Source organism: Euwallacea fornicatus, chromosome 14 (assembly GCF_040115645.1).
Source record: "Euwallacea fornicatus isolate EFF26 chromosome 14, ASM4011564v1, whole genome shotgun sequence".
NCBI lineage: Eukaryota > Metazoa > Arthropoda > Insecta > Coleoptera > Curculionidae > Euwallacea > Euwallacea fornicatus.
In genome coordinates this window covers 3,978,500-3,994,477 of record NC_089554.1, presented here as the reverse complement: position 1 = coordinate 3,994,477, position 15,978 = coordinate 3,978,500, and the positions used below count along the sequence as shown (strand labels likewise).

General features: G+C 34.1%; 2 protein-coding genes across 5 annotated transcripts in view; one reads left to right on the top strand and one right to left on the bottom strand.

Moving 5' to 3' along the window:
• The window catches only part of LOC136343289 (aminoacylase-1-like), a 29,100-nt gene extending 22,009 nt beyond the window's left edge, over nucleotides 1-7,091 (top strand). Inside the window, exons 1-8 of one of the 3 annotated variants that reach the window (XM_066289914.1) lie at nucleotides 1,864-2,093; nucleotides 2,503-2,652; nucleotides 4,094-4,263; nucleotides 4,322-4,493; nucleotides 4,549-4,695; nucleotides 4,747-4,934; nucleotides 5,043-5,272; nucleotides 6,674-7,091. In XM_066289914.1, the coding sequence (XP_066146011.1) occupies nucleotides 2,550-2,652; nucleotides 4,094-4,263; nucleotides 4,322-4,493; nucleotides 4,549-4,695; nucleotides 4,747-4,934; nucleotides 5,043-5,272; nucleotides 6,674-6,881 (1,218 nt within the window). In that variant the 5' untranslated portion in view covers nucleotides 1,864-2,093; nucleotides 2,503-2,549 and the 3' untranslated portion in view covers nucleotides 6,882-7,091. Of the gene's footprint in view, nucleotides 1-1,863; nucleotides 2,094-2,502; nucleotides 2,653-4,093; nucleotides 4,264-4,321; nucleotides 4,494-4,548; nucleotides 4,696-4,746; nucleotides 4,935-5,042; nucleotides 5,273-6,177; nucleotides 6,516-6,673 lie in introns of those variants that run through there. The other 2 variants (XM_066289911.1, XM_066289913.1) reach the window with 2 other exon arrangements.
• A 102-nt stretch (nucleotides 7,092-7,193) lies between these two features.
• Pi3K92E (phosphatidylinositol 3-kinase 92E) lies at nucleotides 7,194-15,634 on the bottom strand. Of its 2 annotated transcripts, XM_066289904.1 has the most exons (17): nucleotides 13,975-14,274; nucleotides 13,552-13,795; nucleotides 12,640-12,871; nucleotides 12,306-12,580; nucleotides 11,995-12,250; nucleotides 11,647-11,834; nucleotides 11,361-11,591; nucleotides 11,099-11,298; nucleotides 10,760-10,925; nucleotides 10,477-10,709; nucleotides 10,273-10,416; nucleotides 9,957-10,217; nucleotides 9,636-9,824; nucleotides 9,439-9,572; nucleotides 7,950-8,101; nucleotides 7,599-7,889; nucleotides 7,194-7,538 (listed from the first exon to the last, which is right to left on the bottom strand). In XM_066289904.1, the coding sequence occupies exons 2-17, from the start codon at nucleotides 13,699-13,701 to the stop codon at nucleotides 7,410-7,412; spliced, it is 3,231 nt and encodes a 1,076-aa protein (XP_066146001.1). In that variant the 5' UTR covers nucleotides 13,702-13,795; nucleotides 13,975-14,274; the 3' UTR covers nucleotides 7,194-7,409. The 2 variants fall into 2 exon arrangements, with proteins under 2 accessions (XP_066146001.1, XP_066146002.1); XM_066289905.1 differs by lacking the exons at nucleotides 7,194-7,538; nucleotides 7,599-7,889 and having other exon boundaries at nucleotides 8,063-8,178; nucleotides 13,975-15,634.
• Between the last annotated feature and the right edge of the window lie 344 nt (nucleotides 15,635-15,978).

The window sequence follows — 15,978 nt, the reverse complement described above, 5'->3', positions numbered from 1 at the left end:
TATGAAAACGCAAAATGAGTTTCTGTTCGAAAATGCTGAATAAAATATATCTTATCTGATGAAAAACATTTATGTATGTACTTTTTGAACAGAAAGGAATTTTAAAAAATCTGAGAAGTTCAAAAACTTATTGCATACATCATACATTCAGTATCAAATATTCTTGATTTTTCGAGAACGCTTAGACACACCAAGTTTATTAATGCACCGATATTTGTGCTTTTAATTACCTTTAATATGTGATGCTACTTGGTGGGGGTCGCATTTAAAATTTTCAAGTGGAATTAGCAAGGTGGAAGAAGGTGATAATTAGGTTTAGACAGATATGTATTTCTGTTCTTATGATATTTAAGGTAGTAAGCGTTCAAACGCAGTCACTGTAGTCGATCGGCCCTTTGCGTCGGCTTTGGAGGTAATCATGGCTCTCGGAAAGGCGCTTTTACAATTACCATTCCATCAACCTCCTCAGAAAATTTACATTCTTGAAGCGCCATGACGTGCTGATCACATTTAGGTCTATTTTTTCCCTAGACAATTGCTGTTCCAATTCTCGAGATATGATTGCAGATTAATGTGAACGGACTACCTGATGCTCTAAAAACATTGAAATTTAACTATAATGAGTCCACAAAGAACAAGTTTTTGGTCACAATCGGGCGGCTTAGGGCGGTCAAGGTAGATCGTTCCTCGCTAAATTTACTTATCTGTTAAACCGAAATCCCAAAGTGGCATAGAACCATATCAAATATAAACATGAAACCACGGAGCGTGCGGTTTCAATAAACCTCGACAAACAACAGTATATTTTATTAGTTTTAGATAAACCTGATGTACCGAGTGCCTCAGTTAAATTTACGTTTTATTCATGCCTTGGCGTTAAATACAATCATTTTACAGATAAATAATTACACAAAATTTTCAGTTATTGCAGTGAAACCGTACAGCCATTACCCAACACATTTCGATTCAGAATATCAGTGTATTATCAATTACTGTAAAGGAACTGAATCCGGTGAAATTTTGAAATTTATACGCTAATCGATAGTTTCGGGGCCGGCCTACATGCAAATTAATGTACTGTTAAATATCAATAACACAGGGCCTGAGGACGAACCCATATGATCCACTAATTAATCATCATTAGGGTTTTCGAATTAAAGCTATTAAATTTGAGTCGATCTTAATAACTTGTGAAGGGGATTTACATTTTTTTGTTTTCAAGACGGTGTATGGCGATTTAAATTGAGTGAGATCTGCCGTCAGTTCACAATAAGAATTAAATCGATGGTATACAGAGTGCCCCTTTCACCAGCTTCATCACTGGGATCTCGGTTATCTTAAGAAATGCGAGAATAATTAAATTAGCGCAAAGTTGTGCAGATTCAACGTTAATAAGAACACGTTTTTAAATCGATATTGTTGCCAGTACTTTTCCTGATATCCGTGAAAAACAAAAATTTTGTTTTTTTAGGTTGTAAATGGCACATTGCAATAGGATTTAATCGAAACAGCTTCTCGAACTTTTCCGTAGTACTTTTTAACAGTGTTGTCAGTTTTTTTATTGGACCAAATTCTCAGGATTTCATTACCATGTCGAGAGTGTCGTGTTTTTTTAGATCAAATAGGATACTTTCTATTTTTAAAACGTCAGTTTGTTGGTATTAAGAAGGGTAATGGCAACACTGTGGTTTTAAGAACGTATCCTTATTAAGCTTTAGAGTACGAACTTTCCCCCAATTAACCAATTTTAAGATAACCGAGGTCCAATGGTGGAAAAGCGAACACACTGTAGAAAAGTGTATTTTAGAGGAGTGTAAAATAGGCGAAAACTAAAATTTTATGGGATAATAATCACACTCCAGATGACTTATTTGTGCCTCTCTGTATTTATCTAAACCATATTATTTAGAGGATAATAAAGAGGTATTTAACACCAACTGATAAAATAAAAGTAGAGGGGCCTGTTTTTAATAAGAAAATAAGTGTCTTCCGGACGTACATTTGCACGAGCTATCAGATACCGCGAGGAATTTACTGTGATTTTTTGGTTGCATTACTTCACCTTCGCTTTCCTATTTTCTAGTATTCATAAGGTAAGTTAATTAAATAGATATAATGAGTATTAGCTGGGTAGGTAAGATGTCGATTATCAATTTTTACCTCCATTTTATTTTGGGTTTTCTATTAAATTTGGCATTAAAATTTCTATTAAATATAGGGTAATTTCTATTAAAATCCTATTTTTGAGTGCCCATCTCTTAACGAAGACATTAAATCTACAAGGTGTGGCAAGAAGTAAATATGATATCGATATTTATTATTTTAAATGAAAACATTCCTGTGTGCACACATGGTTCCTATGAAACTTAGCCAATGAGAAACGTTTATTTCCAATTGAAGTAGATTATGTACCCGAAAAAATTGATTAGTCAGGCGGGGTCATTCGAGTACAGTGAGAACGTTATGTATGATTCGAAAATGCCATTTTTCTGACTGTTTCAGGTGAAAGTTCTGTCAGTCGTCGAAACCACAAGCAACTTAAATTCAAAATGCCAAACTCAGCTGATCAGAAGGACGCATTAGATGATCAGGCTATTAAGAATTTTCAAGAATATTTGCAAATTCCAAGTGTTCATCCGAATATCAACTATGGTAAGCGAAAATAACCTAAACCTATCATCAATGCACTTTTTTCACCACGTCGTTCTTGCCATAAACCTAAAATTGAACTTGTATTTTCGCAATCTCCTAAGCTGTAATCTATGGTTTTCCCCACTTATTGAAATGATGTCCAGAGATAAGGCTATACCGAAAATTGATGGAACGTTGAATTTGTACGAAGTACCATTATATAGCTTGCAAATAACAGCTAAACGCTGCTACGGTATATGAGGGGTACTAAGTTATGTACTTCAGATCAAGAACATTTTGAATTGACTCTTGAATGAACAAATCAACTCCATCTTCATTCAGATACTCCTTGTGATCTCTATAGTTAGGGTGAGAGGGCAGGATCTGAGCGAAGTAGGCACCATATCAGATCACTTCCTCGAAATTACAATTTTGTAACAAAATTATTTTGTCATGGAAATTTGCCTCAGTAGACAGTAAATCTTACTGTAAATAAGAATATTAACAGTAAACGACATAAGCACATTGTTGTTTACTGAATTTTATTAATTTCAGTTATTCTGTCTGTTCTTTCAGACAAAATCGTCTTTAAGTCAACATGATGAACCTCATCATTATAAACTCAACATCATGTAAAGTTTAAATGTCTCCCAACTTCCTGTTGGGCTTTAGAGAGATCCATCAGTGTCCTGAAAACTTCTTTCAAATAGATAGGTGAAAACACCAAGGAGTCCCTCCATGAACTGCCAGGTTTATTTTTAATGATCATTAGTTATTGAGGCAATAAGCCTTGTCCTGAATATATACTTAATTGTATCAGTTCTGCTCAAATGAGAAAAAAACCCAATTCTGGATCCCCAATCAGAAACATGTGCAAGGAGTCTTGATCAATTTACTGCACATATTTCTGACTTTATTTGACCACTGGGTATTGGTTTTCTTCTTGTTGGAACATACTTGCAGCAATATATTATTTTAAAAAAATTTAATATAGACAACTGTATATCATCAAGGCACTTAAGATAAAAATAACCTAAAACGAATTAGTTTACCTAAGATAATGCTTAGAAAATTAACTGTTTGCGACTTTATGTTTCTTTCAGAAAAGGCCCATAAATATGTCTGCTTTAGTAGAAATGAAACCATAATCCTCCAAATTGTAAACATTGATATATTCTTCCTATATTATGATTCTTTTTGTAACTATTTAATAGATAAACTGTTACAGAAAAGCCTTGGAAATACATATAGATATTAATAGGACTGAAAAGTGCTTTGCATTTTTACACTTGCATACATGTTATATATCTGTTTTTATGGTATACTTGAATTTTATGAAATCAATGAGGTCATGAAAAAAAAGGCTTAGGCTAGAAAAGCAATCAAGCTAGTATATTTTATACTCTACAATATGTACATTATCATCAGCAATATACAAACTAATAAATGTTTCCATCAATAGAGCCGTGCATTAAGTTTCTGCGTGCACAGGCAAACAGCCTGGGTCTTCCCATCACAGTCACTTCGGTAGCTGAAGGAAAACCAATCGCCATTATAACATGGACCGGATCCGAGCCTACTTTACCCTCCATTCTTCTGAACAGTCACATGGATGTAGTGCCTGTGTTTGAGGTACCTTAAATGTAACAATTCCGTTAAATTGTACCACTATTCTGAAAACATATTGCAGGATAAATGGACTTACAAACCATTCAGCGCACACATAGACGAAAAAGGAGACATTTTTGCGAGAGGCACTCAGGATATGAAATCTGTGGGAATTCAATACCTTGAAGCTATCAGGAGATTAAAACTTGACGGGGTAGTTTTGAAACGGACGCTGCATGTTTCGTTTGTTCCTGGTTAGTAGTATTGGTTACGTTACTGATGGTAATGTAATATCTGGGTGTTTAATAGAGGAAGAAGTTGGTGGAGTGGATGGAATGAAACCATTCGTGCTCACTCCCGAGTTCAAGAAATTGAACGTCGGATTTGCGTTAGATGAGGGCATGGCCACTGAAACTGATACGTTCGCGGTATTTTACGGAGAAAGGAATATTTGGCGTAAGGTTTGCAGATAATAGTTTCATGAAAAAAAATTGTTTAAATATTTAGATATGATTATTCACTGTCCTGGCACACCTGGTCATGGCTCTCTGCTTTTGAAGAACACAGCAGGCGAGAAAGTCGCCTATATTTTGAACAAATTCTTTGAGTTCCGGAAACAAGAAGTAGCAAAACTGGCCAGTGATTCCAGCCTAACTCTGGGTGATGTCACTACCGTTAATTTAACACAGGTCAAGGTAAGGAACGTTATTATAGTTTAATTGACAGCAATTTAGTTTTAATGGACTGTTATTATCACTCCTTGCACCTACATTGTGTTTTAAAAAAAATATTTTTTGTTACAGGGTGGCGTTCAGTCAAACGTAGTGCCTCCTGAACTAGTCATAGTAATAGATTGCCGCCTAGCAGTGACACGTGACAATGAAGCATGGGAGGCTTTGGTCAATAACTGGTGTAAGGAGGCAGGGGAAGATGTTTGGATTGAGTGGGAGCAAAAAGAACCCCAAGTAGGGGCCACCAAACTCGATGCTTCTAATCCTTATTGGGTAGCTTTTAAACAAACTATGGATGATCTGTAAGTTTTTTAACGATTTGTTTTGATATGGTCTAATGTCGCATTGTGTTGATTTAATGGTCTAACCCACACACTAACAACTTTTAGCTTTGTTTAAGGTTTTCCGCACTCGATTTGATCATTAATTTCACCTTTGAGTCAATATATAAAACTGATTTTAACCGGCCTCGTGATTATAAATAAAAATTCCCACGCTGAAATTCGAAAACCGGTTACTATATGTATGGAAAAAGAGAGTATTTTCTTTTTCAATCGTTTAGCATGAATTCAAATTGATATTGACTGAGAAATTTGCAAAATTTTACACACGACTAAACTTTAAGGACAGTTCAGTAAACTGTCTTTCATCATTAGCTAATAAAGTATATACATACCAGTATTTACACCAAACACTTCAACTTCAATAATTATCGTTTCAAAATAGTCGTCCCGCCGTATTATACTCTGGGAAACCGCAAATCCCAACATCGGCAAAATCTAGCTGCAAAGTTTTGACCCAGAAACATGCATTTCAACTTCGCTATTATTCTGAGGTTTAAAGTTACTTTAAAAGCAGTAGCGCTATCCAAGCTTACCTAAAATAAAGAAACCTAAAGTTTCAACTATCCGGAGATATTGATTTTCGCTGCATGCTTTGTGAGTGTTTTATAAACGTATTACGTGACGTGTTGATGTCCCGAACTGCCGAAGTTGATATTGGTTTTGGTTTGAATTTCACGTGTCATGTGGTAAAGTGTACTTTTAAATCTGTGACCCATTTGGAAGGTTAAGGTTAGTCTATAAGTTAATTTTTTATGCACTTCTAAAATTTTGCACCATGGGCTTGTATTTGTGGCGCAGTGACTAATCAAGCATACTTTTCTTGCAATAGGGTTAATTTTATTTGTTTCTCTTTTATTTTTTAGACATCTCAATCTCAAAACTCAAATATTTCCTGGCGGTACCGATAGCAGATTCGTACGTTCACTTGGTGTACCTGCTATTGGATTCTCGCCGATCAACAATACACCTGTTCTCTTACATGACCACAATGAGTATCTCAATAAAGACGTGTTTGTTGAAGGTGTTGGCATTTATTATAAACTCTTGAGAGCCATAGCAAATGTTTAATTATTTTCCGTTCCAGATTATTATTACATTGTTACTGTTATTCATATATATATAAGTATGTACCAAAGTGCCTCAAAATATTGTGACTGTAATAATTTAAGAATATATATGGGATGTTGAAAAAACGCCATAATTTGTATCATTTAAACCTCTTAAACTGGTAAGCTTAATTGGCTAATTATATTCTTATAATTTTCAACAATTTTTACACTGGTTACTTTCTAACTGTTCTGTTCGCTGTATCGAATAAGGCATGGCTAAATTTCATATTTTTCTTCTATTACATTTCAGTAATTTGGACCTAAATCCAATCATATGTCCCGGTGGTACTGATGCCAGATATGTGCGGCAACAGGGCATACGGGCAATTGGATTTTCACCAATGAACCTATCGAAAACAACTTTGCATGCACATAATGAGTATTTAAATAGTGAAATATTTTTGAAAGGGATTCTAATTTATTATAATGTTATAATTAAATTGGGGAATTTGGGTTGAAGTGTCAGTTTGGCTTATATATTTGATTTATATAAAATATACTTAATTTTACACGATAAACTGACGACTTCTGTATGTAACTAGTCAAATTTCATATTAGGTAGTGATACTTCTAAAGGATGTGAAGGTGTTCTTGTCTTTGTTAAATCTCTACATGTAGACATATATTTGTGACTTCCGTTGATTTTAAAAACGATATTTTTTACTGAATTTTAGTGACTTATTTTGAAATTTGTGAATCGTGTGGTAGATATATGTAGAAAAATATCCCATACCTATCAGCCAACAGTCTCCAAAAAAAACAAAATAAGATTAGAAGAAAAAAATCTTTTTATTGCGTTCTTTGTCTACACAAATACGTAATAGTAAAAAAACAACAAATAATGATTCTAATATATTGATTTACATGTGTATTGTAGCTTTAATTAGATTAAAGAACTATATTATACTTACTATTGGCACATATCGTAGATTCCGACTAAACTTAAAGTTATTTTACAAGTTAAATGTACACGAAAATTAGTAAAATTAAGCCTTGTTATTCTTGGAGATATTGTGTGTTGCCCAATTAAGAGAAGTCTTCCACGAATTCGACAAAGCCTCATCAAACTTAGCTTTAAAATGTTTAAGAGCCTCTTCGTCAGTTTTGGAAAGAGCCTGAAGCAAAAATACGAACGAATTTATTGATGTAAATCGTTGTTTGAACTTAATACAAACCAAGGTTTCCCTTATGTAAAGAAGGTCCTTTTCTGAGCTAAGTTCAGGCAGACCCGTCGATATCATCATGGCGAACAAAGACAATATTAAATTCCCGTGTTTGCGCAGTATCATGAAGGCGTTCTCACAATACATACGGAAATTTGCAAACTCTAAAGCATTTGTCGTGTTCTGGCCCTTGTTAATTACGTATACAAAATCGTGGGTCAGCACAAATGGGACCCGTTCTCGCTTAATCCCAAATTTTTCTTTAAAATGGCCAAGAATGTGGCCAAAATCTATGTGAAACAGCTGCAAATTAAAAATGGGGTAAATTTAAATGTTTTGGCACGGACGCTAGAGGTAACTTACTTGACCAGTTTCTTTAATCATAATATTGTCTGAATGCCGGTCAGCTATACCTAATACATAGGTGGCGACGCAGTACCCAGCACATGAAAAGGTGAACTCTTCGATTGCTTTTGCTAATGACTTGTCTGTGCGATTACATTCGTTCAACCAAGCTTAAAAAGACGAACTTATGTAAGGAGCAAGTTTTCAGCGTTGAATGTAAAGAAACTGACCAAAATTTTTTTGGAACCTGAAGAATAAAATTTTAGGCAGAAAGAATTAATAGGCAGAAGCAACAATTTAAAATCGAAATTACCACTAAATGCAGCGTACGCTCGATTATGTAAAGGTTCAGGGCGACACACGAAATAAAGCCAATAGTAATAGAAAACAAAAAAATCAATGCTCATTTAAAAATGTTAATATTCCTGAAACGGTTTCACAAGCGCTTTGTCCCCGAGGTATGACAATAAATTTGTAATCACAAATGTTCTACATATTCACAATTTAAGAATTATTTAATTTATAAGTAAAGAAATTACTAAAAACAGAAAATTCCAATAAAAGCGTTGTTGCTATGAGAGAATGCGCCAACTCACCTTCCGGAGCAACAATTGAGAAAGAGGATGGATCAATTTTTGTCGCGTACATATCGCTCGACGTAACTCCATTACTTCAACCCACAAACAATAATACTGAAAATTTCGATTTTCGTCTACCTTATCAATGGATCCTGAACACATATCTGAGACTTTGAAACAAGTAAAATTACGAAAAGCCATTTCAAATTTGTATTCATCACTGCACACACTCATAAAATTGGATACATCAACAAACTATTCCAAAATGTTGGAACAGTCTCTACCAATGATCAAGATAAAGATTGTGCTCCATTAAGCGTAATTAGGAAATAATAGCAATTCAATGCTGACGTTCTTGTCGATGCGTCATTGGATGTCATTGATTTATAGAAATAGTGAAACCCAACATTGCGCTCCAGCTGATATTCATTTATGGACTGAAGATAAGCACACTAATGATGTTAATAAGGAGGAAGATATGGACAGTGAGGACCATGAGGACATTCTCATTGAAGTTAGAAATATAATGATTGACGTACAAGTTATAGAAGTTTTTAACCAAGTTTTAGATTTGATTGAAGGAAAAAAGTATCATATACGGATATTTCAGTTTTTCGTAAATTACGGGCGTAGGTATTGGAAGATAATATTAAGCGCCAATTTACGCAGAAAAAAAATTGAAGTTTATTTTTCTTCTAATTCAAAAATGCTTACCACTATTAAAAAATTTGGTTATTTTGATATATAGATATATATCTATATATATGTGTGTGTATGTATTAAACCTTTCTTTAATAAATCGTTTCTTATTTAAATCACATTCGAACATTTCGATTATGTGAACCACGCTTGGTTTGAATTAGTTTACATTATCGCGCGTTTGCTGCATCGCTTTATAGTTGCATAAATATTTTCATTTGTAAACTTACCATAAATTGCATCCTTTCTGATGTACGCACTTATGGAGCTTTTTTTCTGAATATTCGCTATCGTCTCGGACTTGAGTACTACTTGTATCATTCCAAGTCGATGATCCAGAGATATACAATTATATGGGTTCATTCTTATAGAAAAAGATGGTTTGAACATACAGAATCATTGAGACATTTATTTTTGCCCTGCTTACCTCAGGTCATATCCCTCTCGTTTCCATAATCTATCCATTATTTTCAGCATTTGTAGCGTAAGCATATCTTGTCTCAGATCATCCCCATTTTTAAATATGATAGAAACATCTTCTCCATACCTATCGTACTTTTCATATAATATCCAAAGAGGCTTCATTTTGCTATCCATTACCCTACATTTCTCGATCCTAAAATATATGTAATACCCACAAGAAAATAAAAGATATTGCCAACCATTAACCAAATTTAAATAGTCATAAACTTTTTCTAACTGATATAATTTTCATATGTCCAATCCTGTAATTATTATGAAAGCGTACCTAATTGGACCACATCTAAAGCTGGGATCCAAGGGGCTTCGCACTGTATATTTTTCATCATTATTGCTCAAGCACTCTTTTAAAGCTTCTTTTGCTTTCTCCTTATCTCTCCTACTTCGCACAACTTCACTGCATTTTCGCAGCTTTTCAACTGACTTCAATTGGAGCTGCAGGATCGGAATGTGTTCTTGACTCCCCCGGCAATATGCTTCAAGTATTAGGCCAAATTTCACCGATACAGCTGGCATTTGCATTTCACTTCTGTAATATAACTGAATTACGACTTAAACTCTAAAATAACATTTGAATGCATTACCTTAAATGCCAAAATAAATAGTGTCCAACTCTTTGGTTTGTTAGAGCTCTTTCGATTAAAAACTTGGTCAATTCGCATTCAAGGTACAGCTCGTGTTTGATCGCTTGCACTAATTGTAGGAGGTACAACAGGAGATCTTCATCACTACAATAATCCAAATTTTTATTGCCTTTCACTTTATTTAATTTCAAAGTGTGGACGAACCTAACATCTTTCAGGCACTTTACGGCAAATTTTCTAACTTCTTGATCTGCATAAGCGTAATCGAGCAATTCCAAAGATTTTTCTACCGGGAGCTTCGGCCATTGACTTAATAACTCTATAACTTGACTTACTTCTTCTCTTTTATCCCAATCTATACAATTAAGCAATCTAGGAAATATTTCGGGCATATGGCGCAGCCACACATGCCGATATTTCCACATTTTTTTGCGGTCCTTAAATATGATTTTTTGCGATCAAAGGTGAAAAATCAGTAGTTGATTACCTGGTCATGAAGGTCATAAAAATTCTCCACGTCAGTAATCAGTCTTTTACAGGATTCCCTGGTGTCGTTGTCGATGGTTTCAGGAACTTGTTCTTGCTCTAAAGTGCGTGCAAATTCTAAGATTGTCCTAGTACAAGGATATACTATCGTTTCGTCATTCCGGAAACTGAAAGAATGCAGAAAAAATACAAATGTGACAAAAGCCTTACAATTAGTCTAGAAAAGTTCAATGGTAATACACAACAGTATGTATCCAGAATGTTAAGAATTTAACGGAAAAATTTATGATTTCGCAATTATTAGAAAACTTTGATTTATTGATCTATTATCTATTCTTACCTTTGAAAGTAAACGGTCAAGGCCGTGGAATATTCAGTATTTGGATTACTGACCACCGTCCCTAACGGATGCAACACTTCATCCGAGATTACATCTTCAGCATATGTCCACATGTAGAGCGTCATGGCGCCAGTTTTAAGTTGGCCTTTAAAATCGTACACTGAAGTATTGGCCCAAGCTATAGGGTTCATTAAACTCTCCTAAAATATTTAGTGACATTTTCATGGGATGTGAAAATTTTAAACTTTAAAAGATCACAAACCGCTTTGGATATATCTTTAGGTTTCCTAGATTTGGTACCTCTAGAGACCTTGTTGACCTCATAAATCACAAAACATAACTTAGCATTTCTGGGAATATTGCAAACTTGTATGTCAAACTCTATAGGAACATCAAAAACAACTTCACACTTTTCCGAAACGGGTAATTCATCAGTTTTGACTGGCTGACATAGAGGTTTTCCTCCGTGGAATAGTCCTACTTGAATGCCGATCTAGAATGGTCATAAATGAAGAACTTATAAATAATAAAAAAATAATACGTTCAACCTCTGAAGCCCGTTTAGTATCACAGTTGACTTTACTGGCAGTATTCACTCGAATAAGATAATTATCCATAATATTCCAGGAAGATATGTTGCTTTTCTTTTTTCTTAAGGTGTTACTGGAACCTATAGGGTCTATAGTGTTCCCTCTCAATACGCAACCATCTATATATTCATAGTCGCCATGAACAACTGAAACGTTAGAGAATCGATTGAATATGACTTAATTTATATCTTTAAATAAATTTTTTTTGGTTAACAATGGACAATTTCTATCAACGAAAATTTTGAACAGTATTAATCGTTTTATCTGAAAAGATAATAAAATATTTAGAAAATCCTTATATTTTACCAGGTATCCTATCTGTATGAACCATCAGCAAAGAAGGAGTTGCGTGATCTCGAATGCAGTCTTGAATGTACTGATACTCAATCAAATGCCGATCTAATAATAAATACTCATCACGGCCACAAACTTTTAACACATACTCGGTTCCCTGTTCACTATTAATTTTCAATATTTGTGCCTTTTTTGCTAAACTCATTTCCAATAATTTTGAAGGTTTAATAGCTCGAGAAACACTGAATTGAAATGAGCTCTGTAAAACCTGCAAGAGAACATGCACTTTTTATTGATTTTGGAAGTAAAAATAACAAACCCACTTCTGGAGATTGATCCGACTCAATAGCTCCATATTCGCTATCACATTTTATCTCAATCCTAATTGGGGGGTGGAAACCATGACTGCCATAATCATTGACTAATTCATTCAAATAAACAGAGCTTATAGCAGATATTCTCGGAGGAAACTGATATAACAATTTTTCCTTCCACGATGCCTGGTTCCTTTTCTTAGCTATCTGTTCTCCCATTTTTTTCATATTAAAGCGAAAGTCGTTAATTTCTGAGCTGTTGTATGCCTCAAACTCTTGCAGACCTAAGTTTTTCAAATGGCTATATAAGTAACTTTCTTATATAGTTTGTAATAGGAATTACCTTTTCCTATTAAATGGCCTATTGTGACATTAATAGAACGGTCTATTGAATTTGGTATACATTCAGACACCATCAATACACCTCCTGTTGGTCTAATATCGCAAAGTCTTCTTGTTTCATCATTTAATTCCTCTATTTCAGCCATAAAATTAACAATCTTATATAGATATTGGGACGTATCTGTTTGGAGCTTGCCAAACATGGGATACTTGGAGGCCTCATCCCATAGATCCTATTATAATTAAGACACAGAATTAGTTAATTGGAATTGAAAGGAATCCATGTAGTACCACAGGAAATATGAGTACAATTCAATTCAACATTAATCTGACAGTTATTGAGCTGAATCTAAACCAGCACATATTTCCATTAATTTAACTGTTCTTATATGATACCTCTCACAATTTAAAAGATCCCTATATGTTCCTGTGATGTTGTAATGGGTTATATGCATAGACAAATTAAACCTGATATAGCACTTTCTTCTTGAATGCATAATTCAAGATATATTATGATTATAATGTTCTCAATTAATATTTGATAGAAAATTCATAAAAGATGCCAAACCATTCACATTAAATTCACTTGAAAATACCCAAGGAAATATTGCTTTACACATCTGTTTTTCTAAGTATCTATTCTGATTACTCTTTTGCCTCCAAATTTCTGAGATAAACTTAAATTATATCAGTTTCTCATTTTGACAAATAGCTTTTTCATAAACATATTTTTTCTATACCCAGAATAAGTTTTATTCCAGGACAAATTGAATTAAATTACGGCCAAAAACCCTTTACTACATTTAAAATGTATCAGAGCTAGCCTATGAACTGTACCACCAAGTAAATTACCTAACTAACATTGTTAGAGACCATATTCTTCTTATTACTTATATTTAAATTTGTTACTTACCTCCTTAATTTCCGCCAAAGAAGCATTGTAATTAACTTTGAGTAAAACTAATATGCCATTAGGAAGTAAACAGCTCAACTCAACTATGGGATTCTCCGAAGAAAGTTCATTCCAGAAGTCTGGCATATACTCTGCTGGTATTGGGACCATTATAGGTAAGCTAGTATGTACATTCTAAACAAAACTTTCACTTCCAGAAGTATTTTATACTTATGTTCTCAGACGCTTTTTATTAAAGGGTTTCCTAGAATATCATCTTAATTTTACTTCAAAGGAACAGCAGCTGTGTGATGGAGTATTTATTAATACTGTTGTAAGAAAGTGAACTACAAGTGGCGAATTCGATAACGTTTCAGATTTTTTGCAAAAAAGTGCATTTTCCTTTTTATTATTAAAATTTTAAAAGAAAATAAATTAACTCACAATTCCGAATAAAACAACAACAATCGTCACCATCAACTCCTCACCTCTCAGCACTACTAGTACTGACTTTGATGGTTTGATAGATCATGACTGACATTGACATAGATTTGCGTCAATGACAGTTGCCCGGAACTGTATTTGAAGGTGTATAAAAATCGCCTATCACATCAACCAGTTTTAAGACTCTAGCGTAATTTAGTTTAAATTTCTGCGAGTTTTGACAAATTTTAAAGCTTACTCGTCAAATCTGAAATTAACATCACATAATACTAAATTTCAAATTTATCCAGTGTTGCTATTAGGACCTGTGCAGAAAAGCACATTCGAACAAGATCTACGTTGACGTGACAACGTCGACATGTGTCAGACTGTTTGTTATGCATATGTCGAAGTTTTAATTTTTTTACTTGAAAATTTCAAAATATGTCAACACTGCCGCTTTTTGAAATCATAAATCGCAGCTTAAAAAAATGTATCGATCCCCACAGGGGTTGGGTACCCCCTAGGAACTCTAGTTTGGTCTTTAGTTTAATAAAGAGCGTAGCTAGCAGAGGCCTTATGAATGTAATCCTGGATTTCGTTTTTCAGGTAGAAAGTGTCCATATCTTCTGTATCGAACTTTCAAACCTCAGCATGAGATTGAGAAATCTAACTGTCTGTATGGTACTCTTCCTATTTGTAAAGAAACTGTTAAATTTTAAAGCTTTATATGTAGGTCTTCAGGATATGATGTGTATCATCCTAACTTGAACTGTTTTTATATAACATGACTGTAGCCTTTACTTGCTCATTTCCATTATATATAATTATTCTGTCACCCACATACATACAATCCTTAATGCACTGTAATATCAGTATCTAGGTAAGTATCTAGGTTCTAGCAAGATTCCCATTATTCAAATAGTAGTATTGCCATTAAAGTTGGAAAAAACTATATTTGTTACTGCTTATAATCAGGTCACTACATCTTGGGCATACTGTACAATTCAAATGCATGTCGAATTTTTTGCTTTAAATAATCATACTTTTGAACCTAACAAAGGAATTTAAAAATAAACTGATAAGGTGTCTACTAAAATACGTAGGAATGTACGTATTGTAATTTGTCGTCTTATTAAGATACATATTTTGATTATATGGTTATTTGTTAAGTTTTACGTTTAAATGATCTACACCCTTGATAATAGGGTGAATTCGGCATATATAGGATACTGTTATAAATAAATATACTGTTTGTGTTGAATATCTCACTGATTCTATTCATGTGTTTGACGTGGGGCTAATTGAGCTTCTTTTCCGATACATCGGTATAAATCCAGTAGAACTAATTTTAGTGGAATTCCAGCAATTGTGTGCAACACGCAGTGCTACATAGTTTTCTTTGATATTTCAACCCCCATCGCCTGCGTTTTAGGTTTTAATGTAGGTTGAACAGGTATAAAAGCAAAAAGGTTTAAACCGGCACGTTTGAACCAAACTAGGCTCGACAACTTTTACGACTACACTACCTGCTTGTGAAACTTCGTCAAACCTTCATTGTAATAAAATTCCGCTTTCAGTATTTCTTCTAAGTTTAATTTGGGAACAATGACGGTTTTTGCATCCAAGGACGCATTTAGATTTCGGTTCTGCGTTTTATAAATTTTACCGCCATAATGCGCATTTTAAACTTGTAAATAAGCTATGTTGCCACTTCGATCTTTAGTGACTTCACTTTCACAAAAACTGTTAAGACGATTTCAAACTATAGAGATCCTCAAGTTTCAGGCAGGCGAAGCTTAAAATTTTATGCAGTGAGGAGCAGGCAGTACCGTCACACTGAATGAATTGTCACATGAATTGTGAACACGAGTATCATTGGAATTCTAGTATAAGCCGGGCTTTATATTTCCCAAATTTGCGTACATTTCACAGAAATGCAGGATAAAAATTGCGTATAGTATGATCTTTAAATGATTGCATCTCAAAATCAAGAAAAAATGAAAATAACCAAATATTAGAACT